General features: G+C 35.4%; 1 protein-coding gene across 42 annotated transcripts in view; it reads left to right on the top strand.

Moving 5' to 3' along the window:
* CD55 (CD55 molecule (Cromer blood group)) overlaps positions 1-27,299 on the top strand; it is a 40,336-nt gene that overhangs the window by 9,074 nt on the left and 3,963 nt on the right. For 2 of the 42 annotated variants that reach the window (XR_011438370.1, XR_011438368.1), the window contains exons 6-12: positions 436-624; positions 5,982-6,095; positions 7,617-7,679; positions 10,543-10,563; positions 16,152-16,221; positions 18,356-18,453; positions 19,357-20,392. Coding sequence is in view for 30 of the 42 variants with exons in the window: in XM_070266264.1 (XP_070122365.1) it covers positions 436-624; positions 5,982-6,146; positions 7,617-7,679; positions 10,543-10,874 (749 nt within the window). In the remaining 12 variants the exon portion in view is untranslated. Of the gene's footprint in view, positions 1-435; positions 625-5,981; positions 6,147-7,616; positions 7,699-10,542; positions 15,933-16,151; positions 16,222-18,355; positions 18,454-19,356; positions 20,393-27,299 lie in introns of those variants that run through there. The other 40 variants (XR_011438377.1, XR_011438380.1, XR_011438373.1 and 37 more) reach the window with 28 other exon arrangements.

Raw genomic sequence — 27,299 nt, 5'->3', positions numbered from 1 at the left:
AAAAAAAGCCTTCTTCTCTGCTTTGTCTTAGAAAGGTACCTCTTTGGTTTAAACTCAAGTTCCACTTATTCCCTAAAGTCTCACCTGTGCTTTCACCTCTGAACTCCTGCAGCGCTTAACTTTTTCTAGCAGCAGTTTGATATGTAACATGTGCAAACTTTCTTGTAGTTTTTATTTTCCATATATGTTCTACGTCTCATTATTTTTATTAATTGGTCTCAAAGTTGGAATTCATGTTTTAGAACATTTGTATCCAAAGCTTCAAATATACTACCCATTACTTAACAGGTATTTATAAGCATCTCTTGTTGATAATGTTGAATTTAGAAAAATGGTTGATTTTGACTCTTATAAATAAAATCTTTAAATATTTTACAAAAGATACCTTGCCAGTTTTATTAATTTAAAATATGTTGGATTTTTCTTTTTTTCAAGAAATTGCATGTCCAAGCCCACCAGCAATTGCCAATGGAATTATTCTAGAGCAACATGACACTTACATATATAGACAGTCTATAACATATAAATGTGAGAAAGGATTCACCCTGGTCGGAGGCAACTCTATTCATTGCACTGTAAAAGATGGCCAAGGGGAATGGAGTGGCCCGCCACCTGAATGCAAAGGTAATCAGTTTGCATTGTTGTGTTTTTGTTGTATTCTTATCCTTAGGTCTATATATGGGCTTCAGGGAATCTGTGAACTCCCTGAGAAATGAATGTAACATATTGTACATATGCATATTTACATTTTTCTGGAGGGCACAATTTTTCATCAAATTCTCAGAGGGGCCTATGACTTCCAAAAAAGGGAAGAACCCTTGATGTGAGAACATGTGGTCATATGTAAATAAATAAATACACATACATAACACATAGAATATATATACACATATGCACGTATATATACATACATATGTCTCATGATTTTAGTGAATTGGCTTAACTTTGTTGTTTCTTACCATGTTACTTTCAATAAGTTACCGTAGATATCTCTTTGTTTATACAAAGGGTATACAAAGTGGTTCATTTTGTACAATTGGGAGGGAATCTTAGGTTGAACTGAGGGGTCTAGATAGTGATCATACATGTGACAACTGAGAGAAACTCTTGCCTGCAGCTGTTGACTTCATTGAATTACCTTCATTTATTTCCCACCTGCAGAATTTCTCTTATTGACTGTTCTCTCTTCATCCTTCTAGACACTTTTTTTCCCCAGTGCCTTTTCATACCTAGGCCGTACTCTCAGAATCTTTAGAACTCCTTTTTAAATATAGTTTTGAAGAGATAGAAGACCAGTGAAGCTGGATTATAACATTGCACAGTACCAGTAGATGGCATTTGTGTAAGCAGTGTCTAATTTGAATGCCAATAGACCTCAAGCACATGCTACCTTTAGAATTATACTTGAAATTCTATTAGCTTGAATTTTTGAGTGTCCTTGCTTGTTAAAAATAGTTCTTTTATTATAAGTGGTATATGTAAACATAGTGAGATAATATTAAAACCAGGCAGGTGAGTATAAAATTAGGAGTAAAAATCTCCTCTCTATCCCTACTCCTACTCCCAGAAGTAACCATTGTTTACAAATTTTTGAGTTTTATTATAGAAAATAAATAGACAGGCACACACATATTTCTTTTTTAAACCATATCAGTTGTATGGATATATCATTTATTTAACCAGTCTCCTATTGAAGGGAATTTCGATTTTGGTTCTAGGTTTTTTTCTTTTTTAAATTATTATTACAAAAGAAGCTACAACAAATATTATTATACGTTTGTTCGTTGCACATGTGTGCAAGCACGTTATGTACAATAAAGTCCTTGCAGTGTAATTACTGTATCAAAGGTGTATGCGTTTATTGTTTGAATTCATGTAATTATGAGTGAACTTTGCTATGTGTTTATTTTTTTTAATTTGACCGTTTGATCCACTTCATATTTATTTTCCCCTGTTTTATTAAATCATCGCTTATTTAGAACTTACAACTCTGTGGTAGTGCCCAAGTAGCTCATGGCAGGCCAATGCTGCTATTACAATAACTACAAAACCTGGGTAGACTTTTTTAAAAATCATGTTTTTAAAAACATAAGATACAGCTGTAGGAACGACTAGGACAAAATGAACTAAAATTCCTGGGGGTGAGGAGTGAAGGGAAATGATTCTGAGGCACGCCTGGGCTGAGGATCAATCTTGACCCAGATAAAAGACCACTCCCAGCAAAGAGAGAAACTAGCAAAGCTTTTAATGGTTGTGTAGGATAATACAGTGAAAATCGGGGTCCCAGTGCAGACCTAGCTTTTCCCAAGGGCCGTTTGCTGATTTCTGGGACTGCTTGTGAGACTGAGGAGTTAGACCCAAATCTTCGGAAGGACAAAATGAAATCTGTCTGAACTTTTGTGGTATTGGGGTAACAAATACCCATCGGAGGAACAGGCTCATATCAGGCATATGTCCAGTCTCCTCCTTAAGACGTTTGTGCCCATTTCGAAACTCTGTGAGAAAGGAAGTTAGATTGCTGGGCTGGGGGATTTTCTAGATCTCCTGCAATCTCTCAGGGCTGAGGAAACAAGGATCCACCAGACTGTCAATCAAAAGCCCAGAAAGGCCCCTCTCAAGGAGCAGAGGCAAGAGCAGAGGTAAACTGTCTTGCTAAGAATATAACCCCACTCAGTCTCTGATAGGCTGAGGGTGTGATCATCGCAAACCAATCTACCCATCAGAAAATGGGACCCTCTTTTTGGAAGATAATATTATCTGAACGTTTTATATACAGTGTCTGGCATACAACAACAAAAAATTATTAGACACGGTAAGAAGCAAGAAATATAACCAAATCAGGGGAAAGCAAAACCAGATAAAGAGGATCCAGATAATTGTGTTAGCAGACAGGGACTTTAAAATGAGTGATTAATATCTTTAAGATATCAAAGGAAAAGACAGAATTTCAAGAGGATCGGAATCTATAAAAATGGAGTGAAACAGACATTCTACAATGGGAGAAAATAATATTTGAAATTAAGAACACAATAGGTAGTGATTTGGACACAGCAGGAGGCAGTATCAGGAACTGGAAGAAGAGTTAATGAAAAATGTCCAAACTGAAGCAAAAAGAGAACCAAGAATGTAAAATAGAGAAGTTTGAGACCTTTGAGACATGTCGAACTGTTCTAACATATGTTAGAAAAAGAGGAGAGAGAGAAAAAAAGATAAATAGGAGCAGAAGAAACATTCAAAGAGACAATGACTGAGAATTTTCCCAAACTGAAGAAGTGCATCGGTCAGCAGATTCCACAAGCTCTCAGGACTCTGAGCAGAATAAAAACAAAACGCTTCCAGGCGCCTCCTAGCAAAACTCTGGAAACTCAAAACAACGGTAGAAGCACTGAGACAAAAGGACAGAGTACCTTCAAAGGAGTAACAATAAAACCGATCACTGATTTCTCAACAAAAATTGTGGAAGCAAAAAGACAATAGGAAGAAATCTTCAAAATACTGCAAGAAAATTACTGTTCACCTGGGATTCTATACCCAATGACTATATCCTTTAAAACTGCAGAATAAAGATGGTCTCATACAAAAGCTAAAGGAAGTTGTTACCAGCAGACCAGATCTACACAGAATGAAAAACTAAAGGAAATCCTTCAGGTAGAATGAAAAAAAATCCCAAGTAAAACATGAAAATGCAAGAGGAAATGAAGAACAAAGGGCAAATGAATGCTGACTTTACAAAACAATAAATGCAATGTCTGATGGGGTTTGAATTGTATGTAGAATACAAATGGACAATAGCAATAAAGCAAAAGGCAGAAAGAGGTAAATCAAATTTAAAAGTTACAAGGTTTCTAGCAGTACTAAAAAATTACAAAAGTATTAATTTGCATAATTGACTTATAGTCTAATACAAATTGTAATCTCTAGGGTTGTCATGAAAATAATAGTAAAAGAAAGTACAAATCACAAGCTAATAAAGGAAAGATAATGAATATTTAATCCAAAGAGAATAAGGGAGGAAAAGAAATAGACATAAAATAGATAGGTGGAATAGAAAGCTAATAATAAGGTATTTGATATAAACCCAGTAATATCAGTAATTACATTAAATATAATTTGACTAAGATTGTCAGACTAGATTAAAAAATAAAATCTATTTATTTGCTGTTTATAAGAGACTGTTTATAGTAAGAACACTGAATAGTTGAAAGTAAAGGATAGAAAAATATACTATGCAAGCAATTACCAAAAAAACCCAAAGCTGGTACAACTCTATTAATATCAAAGTATGCTTTAAGATAAGATAGTTCATAACGATAAAGGGGTGGGTTCAACAGAAATATATCACAATCTGAAATCTATGTGCATTTGGAAAAGTAGCTTTAAGCCATAGCGTAGCAAAAATGGACGGGTAGAAAAATAGACAAATTTACGATTATAGTTTGAGAATTCCACATATCCATCTCAATAGTTAATAGAAAGAGGAACAAAAATAGAAAGAGGAACAAAAATCAGTAAGAAAATAGAAGATCTGAGCAACAATTAAACTTTGAAAAATTGACATACAAGCTCATTGAACTTTATAAGGACAGGTGTTAAAATTTTTTCAAGTATACATGGAAGAGTCACCATATGCTGGGCCTTAACTCACAATGCATTTCAGAAGACTGAAATTATTCAGAACATGCTTCCTGATCACAATGGAATTCAACTAGACATCAAATGACGAAAAGATAATTGGAAAAGTAGTTCCCAGGAAATTCAAGCTATCGTAGTATATAGGTCCTCTGGATCAAAAATGAGAACGAACTTAGAACAAAAAATAAATGTTATACATGATGGCCTTATATGAAAAGTCCATATAATAACTTCATTTATCCTAATAATAATATCTATCATTTTCTGAGTGCCTGCTAAGTGCTGTGTTACTTGCTATGTATTTTGCTTGAGTTGTCCCTTATGGCATCCAGTGAGATAGGTAAAAGAAGCAGAAATAAGTGACATATGACATCTGAGCGCCTAAAGTAGAATGTGTACTGATAGGTGCTGGCTCTGATAGTGTTGGATGATTTAAAATGTTGCTTCACAGATAGATGGTGTATGCAATAACGTACCTAAGTTATTTCCCCTATTCCTTACAATAATGTTATACAATCTTCTTTGGTTTTATCCTCATTTTACAGATGGGAAAACCAAAGTTTAGAGAGATTAGAGAAATTGTCAATGGTCTCTAGTGTGTGGTGAAATAGGCTTAAGCTCTACTCAATACTTCCTGAAGAGGGAGTTTGTATAAGCAACCCAAAGTCAAGCAGGCACCTAACATTTCACTGTGTTGTTAGATTTGTGATTCTCAGAATAGGATCTTAACTGAAGGTGCACTTCAGATATTTGTAACCTGACCTAAAATCCAAAGAGAAACTAACTAATGTATGTAAAGTTGGTAACCAGCACAAGAGGAGAAAAAGGGAATTATTTTATTCCAATTGACTTTATTACTTTAAAAAAGAAGTGAAACAGAGCAAGTGCCCAAGGTCACTAACATGTCCTTGAAAGCTTTGGAAAAAGTAACTATGTTGTGATTGTCTCCACTGATCCAGTTGTTGCGTCCAGCTGTTCTTTGGTCTTCGCATGAGTGAAGGAAGACAATTTATGAGAGAAAATAGCTTTATTTGAGGTGTGTCACAGAATGAGATCACTGTTGACTCTAACTTTGGTTTCCCTTCTTCAGACAGAAAACAGTTTAAGAACCTCAATACTACTGTGGTGTAAATCCACTTTAGTTGCCTGTAGGTAATCTATATCAAAGAAAAAACAAAGGAGCATTTTAGTTCCTTCGAAAATACACAGTAAGACTTGGCCTCCTAAAAGTCATATCTAGGTATTTGTGGGGAATTAAGGGAAGAGTCATAGAGCAAGCAATTGGTTTCTAAATCTTAACTTGGACATCATTATTTAGCTAACTTTTTAAAAATATTTTTCTTCTACAGATAGTTCTCAGATTTCCAAGGTCACACCAGCGGTTCAGAAACCCACCACTGTAGATGTTACAGCTACTGAAGCCCCATCAACTCCTCAGAAAACCAGTGCTGTAAATGTTACAGGTACTGAAGCCCCATCTCCTCCTCAGAAAACCAGTGCTGTAAATGTTACAGGTACTGAAGCCCCATCAACTCCTCAGAAAACCAGTGCTGTAAATGTTCCAACTACAGAAGCCCCATCAACTCCTCAGAAACCCACCATAGTAAATTCTTCAGCTACAAAGTTCCCACTGATTCCTCAGAGACCCTCCATTGTAGATATCCCAGCTACAGAAGCCCCATCAACTCCTCAGAAACCCACTACAATAAATTCTTCAGCTACAAAGTCCTCACTAATTCCTCAGAGACCCTCCATTGTAGATATCCCAGCTACAGAAGCCCCATCAACTCCTCAGAAACCCACCACAATACATTCTTCAGCTACAAAGTTCCCGCTAATTCCTCAGAGACCCACCATTGTAGATATCCCAGCTACAGAAGCCCCATCAACTCCTCAGAAACCCACCACAATACATTCTTCAGCTACAAAGTTCCCGCTAATTCCTCAGAGACCCACCATTGTAGATATTCCAGCTGCAGAAGCCCCATCAACTCCTCAGAAACCCACCACAATACATTCTTCAGCTACAAAGTTCCCACTGATTCCTCAGAGACCCACCATTGTAGATATTCCAGCTACAGAAGCCCCATCAACTCCTCAGAAACCCACCACAATACATTCTTCAGCTACAAAGTTCCCGCTAATTCCTCAGAGACCCACCATTGTAGATATTCCAGCTGCAGAAGCCCCATCAACTCCTCAGAAACCCACCACAATACATTCTTCAGCTATGAAGTTCCCACTGATTCCTCAGAGACCCACCATTGTAGATATTCCAGCTACAGAAGCCCCATCAACTCCTCAGAAACCCACCACAATACATTCTTCAGCTACAAAGTTCCCGCTAATTCCTCAGAGACCCACCATTGTAGATATTCCAGCTGCAGAAGCCCCATCAACTCCTCAGAAACCCACCACAATACATTCTTCAGCTATGAAGTTCCCACTGATTCCTCAGAGACCCACCATTGTAGATATTCCAGCTACAGAAGCCCCATCAACTCCTCAGAAACCCACCACAATACATTCTTCAGCTACAAAGTTCCCGCTAATTCCTCAGAGACCCACCATTGTAGATATTCCAGCTACAGAAGCCCCATCAACTCCTCAGAAACCCACCACAATACATTCTTCAGCTACAAAGTTCCCACTAATTCCTCAGAAACCCTCCAATGTAAATATCCCAGCTACAGAAACCCCATCAACTCCTCAGAAACCCACTGCAGCAAATGTTTCAGCCACAACAGCCGAAAAATCGCCAATATCAAACTCTCTATCTGCCGAGACCCCACCAGCAGCCCAGAATCCCATCGTGGCAAATGCTTCTGCTACACAGTTCACCCCAGTAACCCAAAGACTCAACACAGCAAAAGCTTCTTTTACACAGAGTCTTCCAGGAACACGAAAGTCCACTGCTGTACATGCCCCAGTGACTAAGCATGTCCATACAAAACAAAGATTGACCTCTGCTGCTCATATTACAGCGACACAGAATCTAGCTGTTCCCAGTACAACCACGCGTTTTCATACAACAAGCACGTCAAAAGGTCAGTAAATACCGTTCAGGTTTCCTAAGTGTGGATCTAATGTGCAGTGGTGGAAATTTCAACTTGACTGGATTTGCAAAATTAAATAACCTATGATTTATTAGAGCCAGAGTTTTTTTCATACTAATGTTCTTGACTTTCTTCAGAGGTAGGTTGGGATTATGCTAGGGCAAATCTTTTCAGGGCAAATCTATATTTTGCAATAATATAGAAAAAGGTTGTGGCTCCGTAAGAACAATGCTAAATTAAGATTGGTGAAGAAATTCTGTTTTCTGTGTTAGCTTTAGGGAGGCACTAATATGTACCATCCATAAGGTTGATTTCTGGGTCTGGGTTATTGACAGACACCCATTCCTCCAGCATGCTAAAGGATCTCTCCAGGTGTGCTAGAGTTGCTAATGTGGTAAAGCATCTCAGCAGTGTCTTCTAAGTAACTGAAAACAGAGTTCTTTGAAATAGTTCATGTTAATACAAGGCTTTTTAAATGATGGTTTTTATGAAGGTGGAGTAATATATGCCACAGGCTTTAGAAAAATACCTGTTGAGGGAATGAATGAAACTCCTCCTGGTAATTAATGCTACTTCAGGCCACCAAGTTGTCTTCTTGCCTCACAGCTTGCCTAATGCATAGTCATTTTATAGACAGTCTTGTTCTCTAATAGAGAGGTCTATTTTTTTTTACGTTCCATGGAGAAATCTCAATAGGACTGAGAAAAGATTTGTTTTTAAATTTTTCTCTTTTTCATTGAGGTCAACACATATACAGAAAACCACATAAAACATACCTGCACCGCTCAATAACTTTTCTAAAGCAAATATTTATGTAACCACCACAAATGTCAAGAAACAGAACATTAGCAGCCTCTCAAATTTGCCTCCTCGCTTTTCAGGTGCTCTCTTGATCTTGAACTCCATCCTCTGACTTCTCAAGACAGTAAGACTGTGGCTTTCTGCTCCCTACCCTACATGGCCTCGCCATTCCCCTCAGCTGCATGTATGCAAATCTCGTTCCATGCAGTTCTGTCTTGGTTTTCATCAGTTTCTGCCTGTCTTGGTTTGCTCTCTAGTGCCTTCAAATCATTGTTACTGTTGTTTTTCAATATTTTGTCCAGATTTCATAATTCCTATGTTAAAGTCTATTTTGCCATAACCCAGATAATTTTAAAGAACTTAAAACATTACAGATATTATTGTTGAAATTTCCTTTGCATATTTCTTTATTTCCTCGAGTAAAAAGCCAAATATACATAAATACATAAAATCTCACCCAATTTACTTCCCCTCTTAAAAAGCAGAACTTCATTTCCTGCCTGCTTTTGGTCGCTCTTCAGTGGCATCAAATAAATGTTTTTTAAAAATAGTTTTACACAACTGGACTATATTTTCAAAATGGTTTCATATATTTCATAATTGTTATCTTGAAGCCTATTCTGCCATTACGCGGATATTTTACGAATTTAAACATTACAGATATTATTGTTAGGGTTCACTTGTACCTTTCCACACTCCTCTTTCTCTTGCTCTAAGGCAATGTCTGCCCTGAGGTTGGTGCCCAATCTTCCTAATTTTTTTTATTGTTATGCTACTTGTATGTATACATTAGTGGTACATAATATTGTTTTGTATGGTTTTTATAGTTTACATAAACAGTGTGTCATATATTTCATTATCTAACTTGACTTCTTGCACTCAACATTGGTCTGTGGTTTGTTTTAATACATTTAGATTTAGTTTATTAATTTTAACACTTGTTGCGGTTACTGACTTCTTAAATTTTTATGACATCCCTGGGCCTAAAATTTTTAGATTGCGTATACCCAATGTTTAACAGGGCAAGGAAAAGAGAAATGTTTCACTTTATATAAATTAGTTATAGAACTAACTTTGTTGAAATATCTCTTTCTGCAAAAAATACAAGATAATTTAACAAATTTAAACTAAACCTGAATCAGTTATTATGGTAAAGATACAGTCAATATAGGAGATCAAATTTCTCTCTAATGTATGATTAATTTATTTTTAAATATCACATACCATATTTGCTCTTCCTGGAAAAAAAAAAGTAGCTACCACTTACTGAGTATGTATTATGGTAACATATGCCATGCAACTTTCATTTGTCAACACTAGTCCTTACAACAACCTTGCAAAATAAGTATTTTTTAGCTTCATCTTGTAGGTGATGAATTCGACGCTTAGAGGTTAACTTATAGGATACATATACAGTGCATAGTTAATGAGGAGAAAAGTGAGGTTTAAACATATGTTCTGGGTCCAAATCCTGTGCTTTTTCTTCTGTGCAATATTGTCTGTTCTCAATGGTACTTTGAGTAAATTTACTCACTACTTAAGAGAGCAGCATATTTATTATTATAAATATACTTATGTGAAAGTAATTTTTTCAATGCCTCATTCCTAGTCACTGAAAGGTATAAATAATAATGCGATATGGTCATTTAGATTTTGACAGAGCCTGCTGAAAGAGACTTTAGCTTCTGATTGTTTCTTGACGATAGGATGGGATCGGCAGTTGTTTACTGTTTAAGCTTTCAAACTTGTTTCTTCCCATCAAGTCTATACCAGATTTAGGCGGTGTTTGTTTCAGTGTTCGATAACTTTCTTCATGGTTTATGTCTATAGTGTTAACTCTGTTGGATATTTCTAGGCACTGAGGTGTGTTACTTGATTAAGTTAATGTATAATTATTTTCATAAATTTATTCATAATTATTTCTTTCAGTTATGGAAATATGAGTTATTTTTGACCTTTCAAGTACAGTTTATCGATACATATATAAAATTGCTAGCAAATCAATGACTTTTTAAAATTCTTATTTTTGTAATTCTTTCTTTTTCTTCTTTAGGTGCTGTCATCATTGCATCTGGTAAGTTTGGCTCTCCAGCAGTTAAAAGAAATTGTCATCCCTGTGGGATGTACAATCCAGATTCGTGGAAGAGAATATTGTCGTTTAACTGTCTTAGAAATACTATTAAAATGCGTTGTTTACGGGTGCCCAAAAGAAAACAGGTAAATGCATTTTATCGGCATGTTTTGTGGACACCACTGGGTACCCGGTATGTTCCTAAGTATTCTCAACCATGTTCTTGTTCCAAGGTAGTTTCAGGACAACTTCGAATCATTAGGCCAATCAATCAAGTATTATTGAGTGCCTATTGTCTCAATGCATCTTTCTAGGAGCTGAAGAACACACAGAGGCAGTTATCAATACAGTTTCTATCCTCAAGTATTTTGTGATTAATCATAAACTTCTCCTTGGCTGTTTCTAGATTTGTCCTATCCCAAATGAAGAGTGCTACTTTTGATTAAATCCTCTTCCTTCTCCCTTCTCATTCAGTGATTTAAAGCAAAGTTATCTTCAGAAAGTATTCTGTTGCTATAAATATGAGGCCAAAAACATATATCTGTGTTGAAATTTCTTCTAGCGTTTGGTCTGGTCCTTTTTTTGTCCATAAATATGTTATTTGATGTTATGCATTAGCAAGAAGATTAATAAACTAAAGATGGTGAGAGAAATATTTGCTAAGAAGCAATACAACTAAATTGGCATTTGATAAGTAATGTCCAATAGAAAATACACTCATTATAAGAGTGCATATGTTAAAATTATATCTTTATAAGCTGAAGTCTCCTATTTTATGTATGCATAAATTAGCCAAGGGACAATAACGCAGAAAGCAGGTATTTTTATTATTATCATTATTTATTGTAGTTCTTTTATATTGTGAATGAACCTCTCCTAAGCAAGAAGATTTATCTTTAAAGATTCCAAGAGTTGGAATTCACTTTGTTCATTCTATATTGTAAATAGAAATAAATGTATTCCAAATGAAAATCTCATGATTCAGTGATTTAATGTGGACAACAGTGATGAGTTTTTTCTCACTGGCTCAGTGGCGTCAATGAAGGTTTGAAGTGCATATGATTTTCTCTGAAATTCTTGAAGTCTGTCCTATGTGATCTCTCAGAAACCTTTTCTTAGAGTTAGTTCTAATTGCAACTTGTACTCAGAAATAAAGAGGAGCTCTTTCGCTCTTAAATCAGACATATGGCAATAATTTTCTTTGGGATCCTATACTTGTAAAATATAATTCTGAAAATTATCTTTATCTCTTACATTTAGTCTGTGAATCAGGTCACTTTTTTCATTTTAAAGATACCAAACTCTACTTGCAAGGAAATTGCTTTTATTGATTGTGCTGCAGTGTAAGAGAATGATACAGATGATATTAGAACTTCAGAAGTATTTGAATTTTTTCCTATGTAATTCTGCTAAGAAAGAGAGTCTGACTAATCTCAAAACTTCCTTATTTGCTGCAATTTTTTTGTTGTTATTGCCCTCTTTTTTTTTTTTTTTTTTTTTTGGTGAGGAAGATTGGCCCGGAGCTAACTTCTGTTGCCAATCTTCCTCATTTTTGCTTGAGAAAGACTGTCCCTGAGCGAACGTCTGTGCCCATCTCCCTCTATTTTATATGTGGGATGCTGCCACAGCATGGCTTGATGAATGGTATGTAGGTCTGCACCTGGGATCCGAACCCGTGAATCCCAGGCCACCAAAGGCCACCATGAGATTAACCACTACACCACCAGCCTGGCCCCTCAAGGAGCTTGTTAGACATCCTTTTCCTAATCATCTCCCATGAAATTTTAATATTACAGATATATTGTAAATCTATTTATGTGCTGTGTGTATGTCCATACTTTCTACGTAAAAAGGGAAGTGTTTTTTTACCCTTTTGGTACTATCCACATTGAAGAACATGCTCTATATAGTTGTGTTTTTGTTCTTGCTTTTTATGACAATATTGTATAGCAGAAAGGCTTGTGCTTTGGAGTCAGCCAGACCTTGATTGAATCCTGGTTTTGTTTTGTTTTTTTCATTTAGTAATTATTTCAACCCAAGTGATTAACTTAATCTGAGTTCCGATTTTCTCATTTATGAGATGAAGATTGTGATTCCTATTTAAAGTCTTTGAAGCTTAATGAGATAATAGATATGAAAACTCCCAGCACAGTGCTAGAAATTGAATAAATATTAGCTTAAAGAAGTCATAGAATGCAGTCACAATTATTTTTCTAAGATGGATTTCGGACAATTTGTCATTCCCTCTGGCCACCCCAAAGAATAAGGGTAGTCCTTTGTTGAGGTCATATTTGTGCTTTTGCTGAGTGGCAAGTACTGTGCTGAGATTTTTATATATATTATTTCATTTACTCCTCACAACAATCCTATAAAGGTAGCTGTGTCTCATTTTTTAGCTGAGAAAACTGTGGTTGTGCAAGATTCGTAATTTGTGCAAGGTCACATAGCTATTAGGCACTTAAATAAAGGCAGATGACTAGTTTCTCCAGCACGAGGTACTTGAAAGGATAGAAAGATTCTTGTCCTAGTATCAGGACAGGAAACTGTGGAACCCATTTGACAATTAAGATAGTCCTGATTCTTTACAATTGCTTTTTTTCTCTCCATTGGTGAAATCCTATATTGGGACATTCATAAATTGCTTATGGGGATTAATAATAATCCCATATGGGATCAATTGAAGGGATTATTAAGGAAAAAAATCAAAGAATACTCAGTGAAATATCTAAAATACTTCTTTTGTATCCTTTAAATATCATGTGCTTATCTATTTGTTTTATGTCTATACCTGAAAATGGCATATATTATAGACTAGCCCAAATTGAAGTGTGCTTTTAAGAGCCTTGACTCATTGGTGGCTATTTGAAATGCATAAGATGCTGATATAAAGGTCTTTACTGTATCTTATTAACTGGCCCTATTCATGGCAAACTTGTATCCCATTATAAAGTGACTTCAATTATCTACAGGTAAGTCAGATAATATAATCATGTAATTTTTCAGTGATCTGCTTAATCTGGAAAGGAAAGTGTGATTCTCTTCTTTATTTAAAAACTTTGAAGAAATACAGAGACACAGAAAGTCCAATGATACTAGCAAGGCACTTAGAGGGTCCTGTGGATGTTGCTGAGGAAGCATGGTGAATCCTGATTTATAAATCTGAAACTTTAAGGTTTACTCAAGCACATTCTCTTTCCTTCTACAAAAGTCTTTTTCTAGTGTGACTTCACTTGTCCCCAGACCTCAATACCTTTATTTTCTTACAGGATTATAAGGAAGAACAAAACCTATCCATAACTTTCTCAGTTTTTCGTGGCATCTGGGCTGCATTTCTACTTTATTAGGTATACAAGTGAGGCCTTTTGAAGTGGCTGGGTGCACCCACATTTCTTCAGAAGCATCATTTAACACCAGATCTTACAGTAGAATTCTGACTTGGGTTCTTTGGAAATAGAGATGATCCTCTGTACATTAATGGTCTCAGTTTTCTCATCTGCAAAAAGAATATCATTTGATGCAATTTAATAAATATTTACTAAGTACTTTTTACTATTTTATAAGCACTGTGCTAGTTATTGGAGGTGATCAAATGAGACAATAGGTGTCAAACTGCTTTACAGCGTTTTAAACACTATGTAAATATAGTTCCACATAATGAGGAATGTTACTAAAATACTCCTTTAACTTGGAGAAAACCATTTTCTAAAATTATGTAATTTTCCTGCCTAAGAGCTCTTCAATTAATGATAAGGAACATTGGAAGCATAATCATAATTTTATTCATAATTTCATAGTTTTATTTATCCCAAAGTGCATAAATATTAAATCGACACTGTTTCACCTTTGGGATGGTTTTCTGTAGACACCAAATTAATTTTGAGATCAAAAACAATTGCCTTTGTACCTTAAAGTTTTCTATGTTTCTAATTTGGGAGATAATACTCTCGTTAATTTATAAGGAATCATTTATCTAGAATTATGTTTCTCATATTTCTGTATCTTGATTTGGTTTTCTGTCAAACAGTCAACCTCCACACACTTTCTTCTAAAATTATATATATGTTCTGATCAGTATTCTAGGAATAAGCTCTTACTTCTGACATCCAGATATTTTGGATCATTTTTAAATTTCTCTCTTCATTTATCATTCAGATTGAAAATGGGATGTTTTTGCAACATTTGAAAATGGGATTAGAGGGAATGGTGAAGGGAAAAGAAACCCCAAATTTTTGAGAAGCCATGATTTATTTTATGAATACAGTCTTTCTAAGCTAATGATACTGTAGGAGGAAATCAGTTAAAGAAATTGGGTAAAATACTGTGAAAACTTACCCATGGTGGAAATAGCTGCTTTCTACGTCATATATCCATTTGGTAGTGCAATTGCATGACATCTATATTTTGCTGATTTGGAACCAGATATACTTATTAGTCACATTACCTTCAGTTGCTTTTCTAGTGTCACCTCTAATTTCTTTTGTAGTACAGATCAAAAGAGTAGAGTTCAAGGGCATTGGAGGGTGGAGTGGGGAGGAAAAGGGAGGCCCAGGGTGGTGGGTGGAAAGGGCAAATGGGTGATTTTAAGAAAACAGATTGTGTGTAAGAAGCAAGCTATAAAAATTATTTGCTGTTGACCAACTTATTTGAACAATTGTTTGCTGTCGTTCAAGTCAAAATAGTGCATTTAATTTTAAAAGTAAATATTAGCTTTCCGAAGTGAAATTTTATCTGCAATAGGCTGAATGCTGAAAAACATATTCTGTAGGCAAACTAAATATATTTTACCCTCTGTGCTCAGATGACGATACCTTTCCTATGATGGAGAAATGCCTACATCTCTATTATCTTTACTATGAACTAAGTAAATTACCTTTCCGTTAACCACATAGGTAACCTTCACCCTTCTCAGACTCAATTTACTCATCTATAAATGACAGTGAATGCCAGGATACCTTCTAGTGCTAAAATTACATAATTCAGTCGTCATATTTGCATGATCAATGATCAAAACATTTAAAATTGAACATGATGGGGTTGAAACAATTTAGAATCCTCTCAAACCTGTCATTTTATTTGAGCATTGTGATACTTTAATTATTTTCTCTCATTTTTCTTTGAAAGAAAACAAGACAAATAGCATGCAATGCTTATTGTCAAACTTGTGACATAAAGTAGCCATATCCAGGGGCTGGCCCGGTGGCGCAGTGGTTAAGTGCACACGTTCTGCTTCAGCGGCCCGGGGTTCACCGGTTCGGATCCCGAGTGTGGACATGGCACTGCTTGGCAAGCCATGCTGTGGTAGGCGTCCCACATATAAAATAGAGGAAGATGGGCACGGATGTTAGCTCAGCGCCTGTCTTACTCAGCAAAAAGAGGAGGATTGGCAGCAGTTAGCTCAGAGCTAATCTTCCTCAAAAAAATAAAAAAATAAAAAGAATTAAAAAAAGAAGCCATATACAAAATATAATTCATGTCTCCTATTTTTTCTTTAACTTGCCTTGTAGCCAGTATGCTTGTCATTGTGAAACTGCCATATGTATGATTGTTCATGTTTCTATTAACTGTCTTACCAAATTTTTTCCCTCCTCAAGGAATTGTTGCTGGTACAGTAATTGTTACCCTAGTTCTAGTCAAAATTTTCTTGGACCGTGGAAAATCAGGGTGAGCAGAAATTCTGATGATTTTAAAAAATTTATTCTTAACTTTTTTAGTAAAACTTGATACTATATCAGTAGATAATACTCTCAGCTTAATTGTGTTTTTTGACATGCTGTCTCTTCATTCCTTTTGTCTGTAATAACTATCCTGGATGAACAGACTTTGTGTCTTTTTTTTTTAACTTCTCAATATATTTAAGAGCACTAACAACATTTCAAGGGAAAGTGATTTGAAAGCCAAAGTTTCCCTTTGAAATCTATTAATCAACTCACCCTTTTCCCTACTAAGTGCAATTTATGATCATATCTGTGTGTTGTACAGAAGCAAAGAAATCTAGGAAAAACCAACCTCTAACATATTGTGGGGTTTTGTTTTGTTTTGTTTTGCCTTTTGGTGAGGAAGATTGGCCCTGAGCTAACGCCTGTGCCAATCTTCCTCTATTTGTGTGTGTGGGATGCCACCACAGCATGGCTTGATGAGCAGTGTGTAGGTCCATGCCCAGGATCCAAACCCATGAACCCCAGGGCCACTGAAGCAGAGCAGGTGAACTTAACCACTACGCCACTGGGCCGGCCCCTAACATATTGTTTGGTTCCCTGTGATTAGGCAATTTTTTGAGTTGCGTTTATTTGTTGTGCCAGTTGTGCCAGTCTAGCCACAGACAGCCCAGTGGTTAGGAGGGTGGACTTGGAACCTGACTGCTTGCTTTGAATCCTGAGTCTGCTGTTTAAGCTGTGTAACTGTGAGCAACTTAACCTCTCTATGCCTCAGTTTTCTTATTCGTAAAATATAGTACCTACCTCATAGGATTGTAGTAAGGATCCAAATGAGTTGCCTGCCACTTGTAAGGAGGTTGCAATGTTGCTTGGCACATAGTAAGCCTCAGGAGGTAAAACAGCAGCACACAGAAAAAAGTAATCAGTATTATTTGAAGCATCTGACCTGTATTAAATATGTATAAGTATAATGTCATGCTTGGCCCTGACACATCTTGTAGACAAACAGAGGATTATTTAAATTGACCTTCTTCTGTTTTGTAGATTTCACTGTTCAGAAAATGAATTGTGGAGTTCATATAAACTTGAATTATTTCTAAACTGCCCCAATGCCTGTCTACTTTTTCATTAATGAATTAAGAACAACTATATTTTAATGCTGTTACTAAATTGCCTTTAATGCTGTTACTAAATTCTTTGAGTGATGTAAGCTACTTTTTACCCTCTATAACTCTTTCCTTTCGCCTTTAATTGACAATATTATTTAAGCCTGTTGCAAGCTTAAGCATGTAAATCTTCTTTAAATCACTAAATGGTTCAGTCTTTTGATAAAAATATTTGGCCATTAGGTCTCTTTTTTTGAAATAGTTTTTACAGATGTTTGCTCACTGCCAATAAAGTATTCTGGATGCTATAATGGCACGTGTAGTAAAATATAACTTTCTCTTCAGATTTTTCAGAAACTTTTTAAGAATGTGGTTTAGAGCACAGGAAAAACAACAAAGTTCTAAGTCATATAAAGTGAATTAAGTTGGTACAGATGCCTCAGCAAAACTACTCTGGAAAAAAAAGTAAACTGCCAGTCTTATGTGCTTCCTCGCATTTGTTCCAGCTCTCCTTTTGTAGTAGAGCATTAGCAATTCCCCTTTGAAAGCCAGTGCTTTGGGGCTTGGTAGGTGAGGGCAGGGTGGAAGGTGATGAGTTTCCTGGGTGCTCTCTCTTGGCTGTCATCCGTTTCTTTGCATACTTTGGTAAAATTATTGGCAAACCCCTAAGAAAGAATTTGCCTTTTTCATCTGCACTTAAAAAACACTCCATTTGCCTTATTTTGGAAGTATAAGCTGTTGAGAATAAGGGCTAACTTTATCCTTTCCAAGTTATTCTCCTGATTTCATAACAATTAAAAATTTGATCTTAATGTGGACAGGGAAGGACTTAATTGGTGTGAAGGTGATAATGTATCTTCACCTGGCGATCCCTTGTCCCTCAAAGGATTTATTTACTTCTTTGAGAAGTGTTGGGTATAGACGATAAATTTTAGTGTATAAAAGGGATGTGATTATAAGCAAATGCCAATATTCCTTTTTGATTGAAATTAAAATTATGTAATTCAATTAGTGTTTTCCTTCTCTACTGTTCAGCTCTTATTACACACGAGAACAGCAAAGTGCTCACTGTTGTATCTAATTAGCTATGCTGTGATGCCTCAGAAGTAAGACCTTCTGGTAAACTATGAAAGGTATATGGTTTTATGAAATCACACTTCTGTATCTTGCAAAATGTTCATCAGTACGGTTGGCTTGGGATTTGTCTGTGACTGTTAAACAATAATAGAGACTTAAACCTCTATTATTGTCAGAATTGTTCTTCTTTGTTGAATGGATGACTAACATATTGAATCTCTCATTAGTATCATGTGTCATCAGTTCTCGACTCTTCAGCAACATGCTCATCATCTCACTCTGTGTTTTGCACTCAGTTTATTTTCATGATTGGATGCTAACAGTGCCACAAATACTTGGGGAAAAAACAAAAGATTGATACATTAAGGCTTACAAATAGGAATGCCTTCACTATGACTGTTTGTATCTTGAGATGATTGGCCTATATTATATTTCTTTCTCCTTTTTGCTTGATGGCTTTTAGAGTTTCCACTGTTTAGTAAATATTAAAATTTGTTTTAAGGTACCTTTTATAAGTCACGTTTATAGATCTGGTGAGATATCTCTTTCATGTTGTTATACAAAATTATTACACAAAAGTAACATAAGTGTATCTGTGAAACTTTCTGGGTGTCTTGCTTTTTGACAAAACTTTCTTCCATTCTACATGTAGTAGTCAGAGGGTTTTCACTGACTTTTAATTTGAAAGTATCTTAGTTGATTCTCATTTGACCACTTAATCTCAAGAAACAAAATCTCAAGTGTCATATTTTAGTTGTTGTTGCGGTAGCTACTGAACTCTAAACTCTACATTTGCTGAGCTTGTCCATTCTTTCTAACCACTAATTTTGCATTTGTTTTGCACCCCAAATTAACTCAACAGCTCTTTTCCATGGTTTATCACATAGTAACTAAAAAATCAATATTTATCACCAGTAAATAAAATTATTTTGATTTGAACTTTTTTTTTTAACTTTCAGGATGCACATGTATAACATTGACAGTTTGGCTTATGATGCTAGTAACTATTGGCTAGCTGACTTAGCCAAAGAAGAGTTAAGAAGAAAGTGCATACAAGTATACAGAACATTTCTAGTTTCTTAGAACTTTCTGGAGGAGTGGACGCAATAAATGCAGTAGTGCTCTTCGTTCTGCATGTTCTCATTGTCTTTAAGCGCGTAGGAATGTCAACGAAGCAAGGAGAAAAAGGAATTTGTCCTGGAATCACATTCTCAACACTCCTAAGCCTCCTGAAAATAGAATAATTCACAAGATTGAGAGGGATTACTTTCCTAAAAGTGTAGGAAAGTATAGAGGTTTGTTCATGCTTAGAATGTGAGTGTGAAGAAAAGGAAATGTAATTTTTTTTCTCACTAGATATGTAATGTTATTTTTACTTACAGAGGAAATAAAAAAATTAAAAACCTTAATTGGATATTGAAAACAAACACTAAAATCAGACTCGTTTGAGCAAAATTGCCAAAGAGAGATGAACCCCATTATAAAATAATCTTTCTTGCCTGTAAGGCATTTTCCTCTATCCTTATTCCATTGAAATGAGTCTGAATGGGTTGGCAAAATATTTTAAAGGAAATGTTGCTAATGACACAAAAGTGTTGAGTTTCTTGGTTTAGTTGGTGGCAAAGGAGGAGTATAGAATGAAGGAGTAATTCCTCCTTTGTCACTACAATTTTGTTCTTAGGACAATCTTTTATTGTTTTTTTTTTTTTTTTGGAAAAGAATCCTATGAAAGGGTGAAAGGTGTCTTCATTGACTTAATGTCTTTAAAAGTATCCAGAGATATTACAATGTTAACATAAAAAAATTCTATATTTCTGAGGTGAGATGTTCATAGCCAAATTATTGTAAATCTTATTCTTTTGTAATATTGATTAATTTATTTTATATTTATTTGTCAATGAACACATTGGTTTTACATGTATAACAAAAAAGTTCAAGAAAATATGTAAAGAAAACTTTATTTTCCCTAAATAGAAATAAATAATTGATCACATATTTTTGTCTCAAGTAGTACTTGAAATTTATTTTCTTAAATGTCAATAAGGGATTCCCTTGCTGCCTCCCATAAGTAGTTTAGAATGCTGTCCTTTGGTTATCACAGTGTGGAACATTTCCAGTTACTTTTAGTGTATTGCTTGTTATTGATTTCCCTAAAGGCAATCACATTAATTTTTAAATTCTTAATATAGTCTTTTCAACTTGCCAGTTACATTTTAGGTTTTGGAACAGACTGGAATATAAGCATAACTAAATTTAACAATAATTATTTTATCATATCCCTTCATCTATTTTGTTGTTGAAGTATTTTAAAGTAAATTCCACAGGCATCATGACATTTCACGGTAAATATTTCAATATGCATTTCTAACAATAAAGACGTTTTTTCAACCTAACCATAATCATCATAACTAACAAGATTAATAATAATTTCCTAATAGTTTCTAATATTAGGAAATTATGTTAGCTCTCCTAAAAGTTCTGTGAATAGCACATATCTGCCTACTAATTCATTCATTTGTTAAATAGGAGGGCCTGCTCTGTCTACTTGGACAATCTAGTGCCTCCTGGGGTAGTAGCAAGGATGGCACTGATTCAGTTATTCAGAAAAATATGTGAGAGCCTGCTATGTGCAGATTACCAGGTGCTGGATGCTGAGATTACCAAGATGACTACAACACAGAGTCTACCCTCAAGTTGCTTATAGTCTACCACAGGAAGACTAAAACTATACACTTCTTGAGAGAAAGAATGCAGACTTTTAAGTGTTATAGTAATCACCTGTACAGAATACAGGGGGTGCATAACCTGTCTTTGCTAAGTGGGTGAGTGGCGGGCAGGGAGGCATTCAAGACAGGATGAGAAAGGACAAATAGATGAGATCCACATGGCAGGACTGGGGACTGCAAGTACGGCAGCATGCTCAAAGTAGGAAAGGCTTGAAGCGAGGACTACAGTATATCATTGGTTTAGTGTAAAAGCAAATTATAAATTCAAAACTGTTAACTCCACTTTGATTAAATTAGAAGTTGGAATCAATAGACAGGTTTATAATAGCAAGAAATGTAGATATTGGCAAATATTAAACTTTGACAATACAATACATTGAGTTAGCCTTTATAGCTTATTATTTAGATAAGGGTAAAAGCTGGAAAAGTATTTAACAATCAGTAACCTTGAAGAAAATAACAAACAGGTATGTGGGGGGTAATGGGATTTATAATTACTTTGTATCCTATTGTCATAAAGTTGAATAGTTTTATTTTTTCTGCAGGTAAGCTCTCCTGTGAGAGTATACTTTGATTGCAAAGATTGTATTGCCTTTACTCTTGAGACCAATGCTTTGTTGTAAGAAATTATACTTGCTTACTGCAGAAATTTGCATTTTATAATATTTAACCCACTATCACTATCAAATTTCTTGGGACACTTGAGCATTAATAGTTGTTGTCTTATCACACCCTAGCCCTGTTTTTTTGGTTAATGCCCAAAGTGGAAATACCTCATTTTCCAACCACCAACCTTGAGTGTTCCCTTCACCCCCCTGCCAAAATTAAAAACAGCCTCTTCCCTAACATTAATACTTCCTTTGCAACCTGCTCCAGTGGTGGCTGGTTTGTTATCATACTTAGTATGCCTCAATATTGAGAGGTCGTGGTGTTTTCCTTCCTTCCCATTGCCACTACTTCCATCTCAAGTCTCTCACACACTCTTTAAAAAGAGTAACTCTTCTTTCACTCTTGCAGGGTAAGTTACTAAAATGTTAAAATTTTTTCTCTGTATTTTCCCTCTCTGAATTCCAAGCAGGTAGCCAAATTTTGGTCTTCCTTGCCGCAGGGGAACATCATGACAGAATGGAAGCAGAGTTGCTTAGAGATAACTCTTGTTCTTGCTTTTCTTTTCTGAAGTCCTATGCTCTCATCATGGACCAAGCTGTGGGGACTGAAGTAGAAGCAGAACCAGGAAGAGAGAAGATTCCTGTGAACAACAAAAAAGACAGATATTGCTAACAATCTCAAAGTCTCCAAGCCAGGCATCTTGACAGTTTTTAGGGTGGGGAGGTAAGGACTCAGAGATGAATTATGTGAAGCGTAGTTTTATATTTTGAAGTTGGGGCTAGCAACTTGTTAAAGGATTAGGTGTGCAGTTAAAAAGAAAGGACTTAAGGATGACACCAAGATTTTCAGTCTGAGCTACAGAAAGGGAGATGTTGCCACTTAATGAGTTGAGGAAGACTTTTGTAACAGAAAGATTAGGAATTTGTTTTCAGACACGTTAAGTTTGAGATGCCTTTTAGACATCAAAGTAGAGATATTGTATAAGTAGTCAAAAATACAAATCTGGAGCTCAGGGGTTTCTAGGCTTGAGATATATACATATGGAAGTCAATAGGAGTACATGTATCGAGGAACCAAAGTGAAGAAAGCCATATGAGGGCTAAGATTGATCTATAGAGGTCATTGGTGGCCTTGACAAAAGCTTTCAGTAGAGTGGTTGTGGGTAAAAGCTAGACTGAGAGGCTAAAACAGAGAATGCGGGGAGAGAAATTGGAGATAGCCAATACAGACATTTATAGGCAACTTTTTTGAGAAGTTTTGCAGAAAAGTTGGTGCAGAGAAATAGGATGTTTGCTGGACGTCAATGTAGGATCAAGAGAGGTTTTATTTTAAGACATGGGGAAAATTATATCATGTTGCATGCTGATGGATATGACACAGGAGAGAGGGGGAAGAATTTCTAAAGTCCCTGAGGAAGTGAGCGGTAATTGACTTCATCCTGAGAAGCAGTGTAGCTGGTGATTAAGAGCATGCATTCCGTACACAGACTCGGCTCAGATTGGAGTCCCGTCATTTAACAGCTGTTTGACTCTAGGAAAGTTCCTTGTCCATGTACCTTAGTTATCTATCTATCAAGTGATTTTCCATCTGTAAAGTGGGGACACATAGGATTATTGTAAGAATTAAATAAATCAATATACATAAAGTGCTTAGGATAGTGCAAGCTACTTAGGAAGTGCTCAGTAAGTTTTAGCTCTTTTTAGTGCACAGCTGGAGATATTGGCCTTAGATAAAAGCAGATAGGTAGGAAGGTAGCATGTAAGGACACAGTTGCAGGTCACGGGGGATGTCATGGTGATGGCTTTTGGAAACTTGCTTCAAATTTCTTCTGTTTCCTCAGTGATATACAAAGCAAGGTCATCATGAGAATGCGATGTTATATGTTTGAAGAGAGGAAGAGAAGAAAGAACTAGAGAAATTTGGTAAAATTAGTGAGTAATGCTAAGGGCCCAGCTGATGTAAATGCTCATGAATATAGATTGCAACCATTAAGCTTGAAGTGTCCTGGACATCTAAACATGACTCCAAAAAAATGAGATAGTGGATGATGTATTCTGATGGCATGAGATCCAGAGGAAAGGGTTTTGTGATGAGGAAGGAAAGAGATTGGTCTGCAAATAGCAATGATGAAAAAAGTAGGACACCAACTTCACACCCAGGCCAGGTAATATGTGGAGTGAAGGAGATCAATGAGAGATGGTTTTGCCTTACCAGAGATTTGTTTACAAATTCAAGCCCACTGTACATTCCTCTTCCATGTGTTATTGCAATCTGCCTACTTTCTGTTCACTCATTCATGCTTATTGAGGGACTTACATATGATATAGATATGATTTATATGTATATATTAGATCTGTCTGCTCAGAAAGCCTAGAAATGATGAGACTCCAGATCCAGATTTCTAAATACCTTTTTCTGATAAAAGAAATCAGAGTTCCTTGGAGAAAATGGCTGATTCCAGTCCTGGGGCAGGGAAAGTATAAGGTAAGCCTGGAACACCTTATGATATCGGAATTTAAGGGTTCCAGAAAATAAGTAAGTACTCAACAATTGATGGTGACATGTCAAAAGGACTCAGAAGCCAGCGTGAACACGCTCCCACTGACCAAACCTGGAACAATTAGAGAAAAAAATAATAATGGCAATGGATTATAACATTAAAAAAATAAGAATTCTAGCCCATCCTGATATAAATGAGTAAATAAGGAAAAGGAAAGTTCCTTCCTTATAGCAGAATTCCAGCTAATACTGTAGAAAGAATGATACAATTTGAAAATCAGCATTTGGCAACCATCAGTAATTATTTTATGCAAGAATCACCAATGGAATCTGAAATAGTGAGTCAAAGTTTGATGAGAAAGGGGATAATTGTATATTCTCCAGTTTTTTCCCCACAAGATGCTTATTAATTACAAATTGTAACTTTATAGTATAGAAACCTGGCAAACTACTTTAACCAACTGATCAAAATTAACATCATCAATAACAGGACAAACACATGAAGTTCCTCCTGATAGGATAGAAAAACTCAGCATCATTTCTGTGGTATTCCTGCGAAAAATGCATAATCTCAATCAAATTATGAGGAAGCATCAGAAAAAAAAGCCAGTTTGAGGGACATTCTACAAAATAGCCAGTCTGTACTCCTGCAAAGTGATAAGGTCATGAAAATCAAGTAGCAGAATGGAAATAATAAAGATGAGCACAAAACTCATTGACACAGAAAACAGAAAAATAATAGAGAAAACCAATGAAACCAAAACTCAGATCTTTAAAAACTTCTATTTAGACTGATAAAGAACAGAGAGAAGACAAAAATCACAATTATCAGTAATGCAGTAGAACACATCACTCACCGCAGAGCCAGGTCATTAAAAGAAAAAATAAGAGAATACCAATTTTATACCAATAAATTCAACTTTCTACCAATAAATTCAACAAATTGGATGAAATGAACAAATTAATTGAATGAGACAAATTACAAAGACTGATTCAATAAGAATACAAAACTTGAATAGCCTTATATTAATTCAAGAAGCTATTTTTAATTAATCTTTCCAAAAAGAAAACTTCACGTCCAGATGGCTTCACAGTAAAGTCCAACATTTACTGAAGAAATAATACCAATCTACACAAACTCTTTCAGAAAATAGAGAACATGTCCAAATCCATTTTATGAGGACAAAGACATCACAAGAAACCAGAACTACAAACCAATATCTTTCATGAACATAAACACAAATATCCTTAACAAAATTTTAGCAAAACAAACCCAAAGATGTATAAAAGAATATGGTACATCATGATCAAATGAGTTTTATTCCATGAGTAAAAGATTGTTTTAACATATCCAAAAGTCAATCAATGTAATTGCCATATTAATAGAATGAAGAAGAAAACCATATGATCATTTCAATAGATGCAGAAGAGGTGTTTGATAAAGTTCAACACTAAGTCCTGATAAAATCTTTCAGCAATAGAAGGGAAATTTTTAAATCTAATTAAGGGCATCTTCAGCAAATCTACAACTTTCGTTGTACTCAATAGTAAAAGGCTTAATGCTTTCTGCCTAAGAAAAGGAAAAGGCATGGATATCTACTGTACTACTCCTTCCTTTTTTTTTTTTTTTTTTTACTCTGTCTACTTCTATTCAACATTTCGCTGGAGGTTTCAGCCAATGCAATAAGGCAAAAAAAGAAAAAAGTCAATGAATTGGAAAGGTAGAAATAAAGTTATCTTTATTGGCAAATGATATGATCATGTGTATAGAAAAGAATCTACTAGAACTAACGTGAATTAAGTAAGGTCACAGGATACAATGTTAATATGCAAACAACAATTGTCATTTTATATGCCAGCAATGAACAGTTAGAAAATGAAATTTTAAGAACATTTTCAATAGCATACAAAATCAGGAAATATTTAGAGATACATTTTATAAAACATGGAAGAACTCTACAAAGAAAACTACAAAATTTTGCTGACAGAAATATAGACTTAAATAAATGATATATCATTTTCATGAATTGGAAGACTTAGTGTTGTTAAGTTATAAATTCTCCACACATCAATCTATAATCCCAGGAGGGATTTTAAGAAACTGATCCTAAAATTTCTGTAGAAATGTAAATTTCCCCTTTTAATCCTTTTTTCCCAGTTGTTATTTTTTAAAAGAGATCAGAAAATTAAAGGCTACATCTCTCAGACTCTCTTGAAACTAGGAGACTGGAGGGAAATTGTGTCTACCATGTAAAAGCAGTCATATAATATTCAGAGATCAGAATTAAGGCATAGGCCAATTTCTTCCTGCTGCTTCTCCTTCTAAAAAGCTAAGATCAGATGTAGGTAAATGTTTGTGGCCGTTTTCCACTTTCCTTTATCTAGTTATCAACATCATGAGATTAAAAATGCGTTGCAGAAGTAGTGGTGACAGCAGCAGCTTCCTGACCTCCAGATCGTGATTTCAGTGATGCGGCCTTGAAATCAATAGTCCAAAAGTGACTTCTAGCCTTCTCAGCTCTTTCTTTTAAAGAAATTTGGAGGGATTTCTGTTTTCTGCACTGAAATGTGGCTAATTCAATGCTCCACAAGTCTTAAGGTTTTATTTTAATCTGTTTCTTTCCCTTTGCCATGAAGTATTGCCTTCTGATTCACTAAGTCTCTCTTAAACTGTGTCCCCATAGAGGTGATATTATTACTTGAGATTGCAATTTGAAATGATTACATTGTTCATTTCCAAGATTTCTAGTTGTTTTTTATCTGACAGTTTTTGCTTCATATCCGCCTGTTTTTGTTTAGTTCTTAGTGAATGTTTATCCTACATTAATTTCACAAACATACTTATTTGATGCCTTTATTATAGTTTTCTATTAAAACGAATTTCATCCATGGTGAATTCCTGTCTAAATGTTGATTTTTATTGGCCATCTCTTTTGACATTACATTTTTTCACACGTTTTACACTTGTGATTTGCAATTTTTTTAAATCATCTGTCAATCTACCAGAAAGAAGGGAATTCTCCCTCTAAATTTCTGAGCACAGTTTTTTCAAGGCTAAAATACATTTA

Source organism: Equus caballus, chromosome 5, assembly GCF_041296265.1.
Source record: "Equus caballus isolate H_3958 breed thoroughbred chromosome 5, TB-T2T, whole genome shotgun sequence".
In the NCBI taxonomy this organism is placed as follows: domain Eukaryota; kingdom Metazoa; phylum Chordata; class Mammalia; order Perissodactyla; family Equidae; genus Equus; species Equus caballus.
This window is presented reverse-complemented; position numbering and strand designations above follow the sequence as displayed.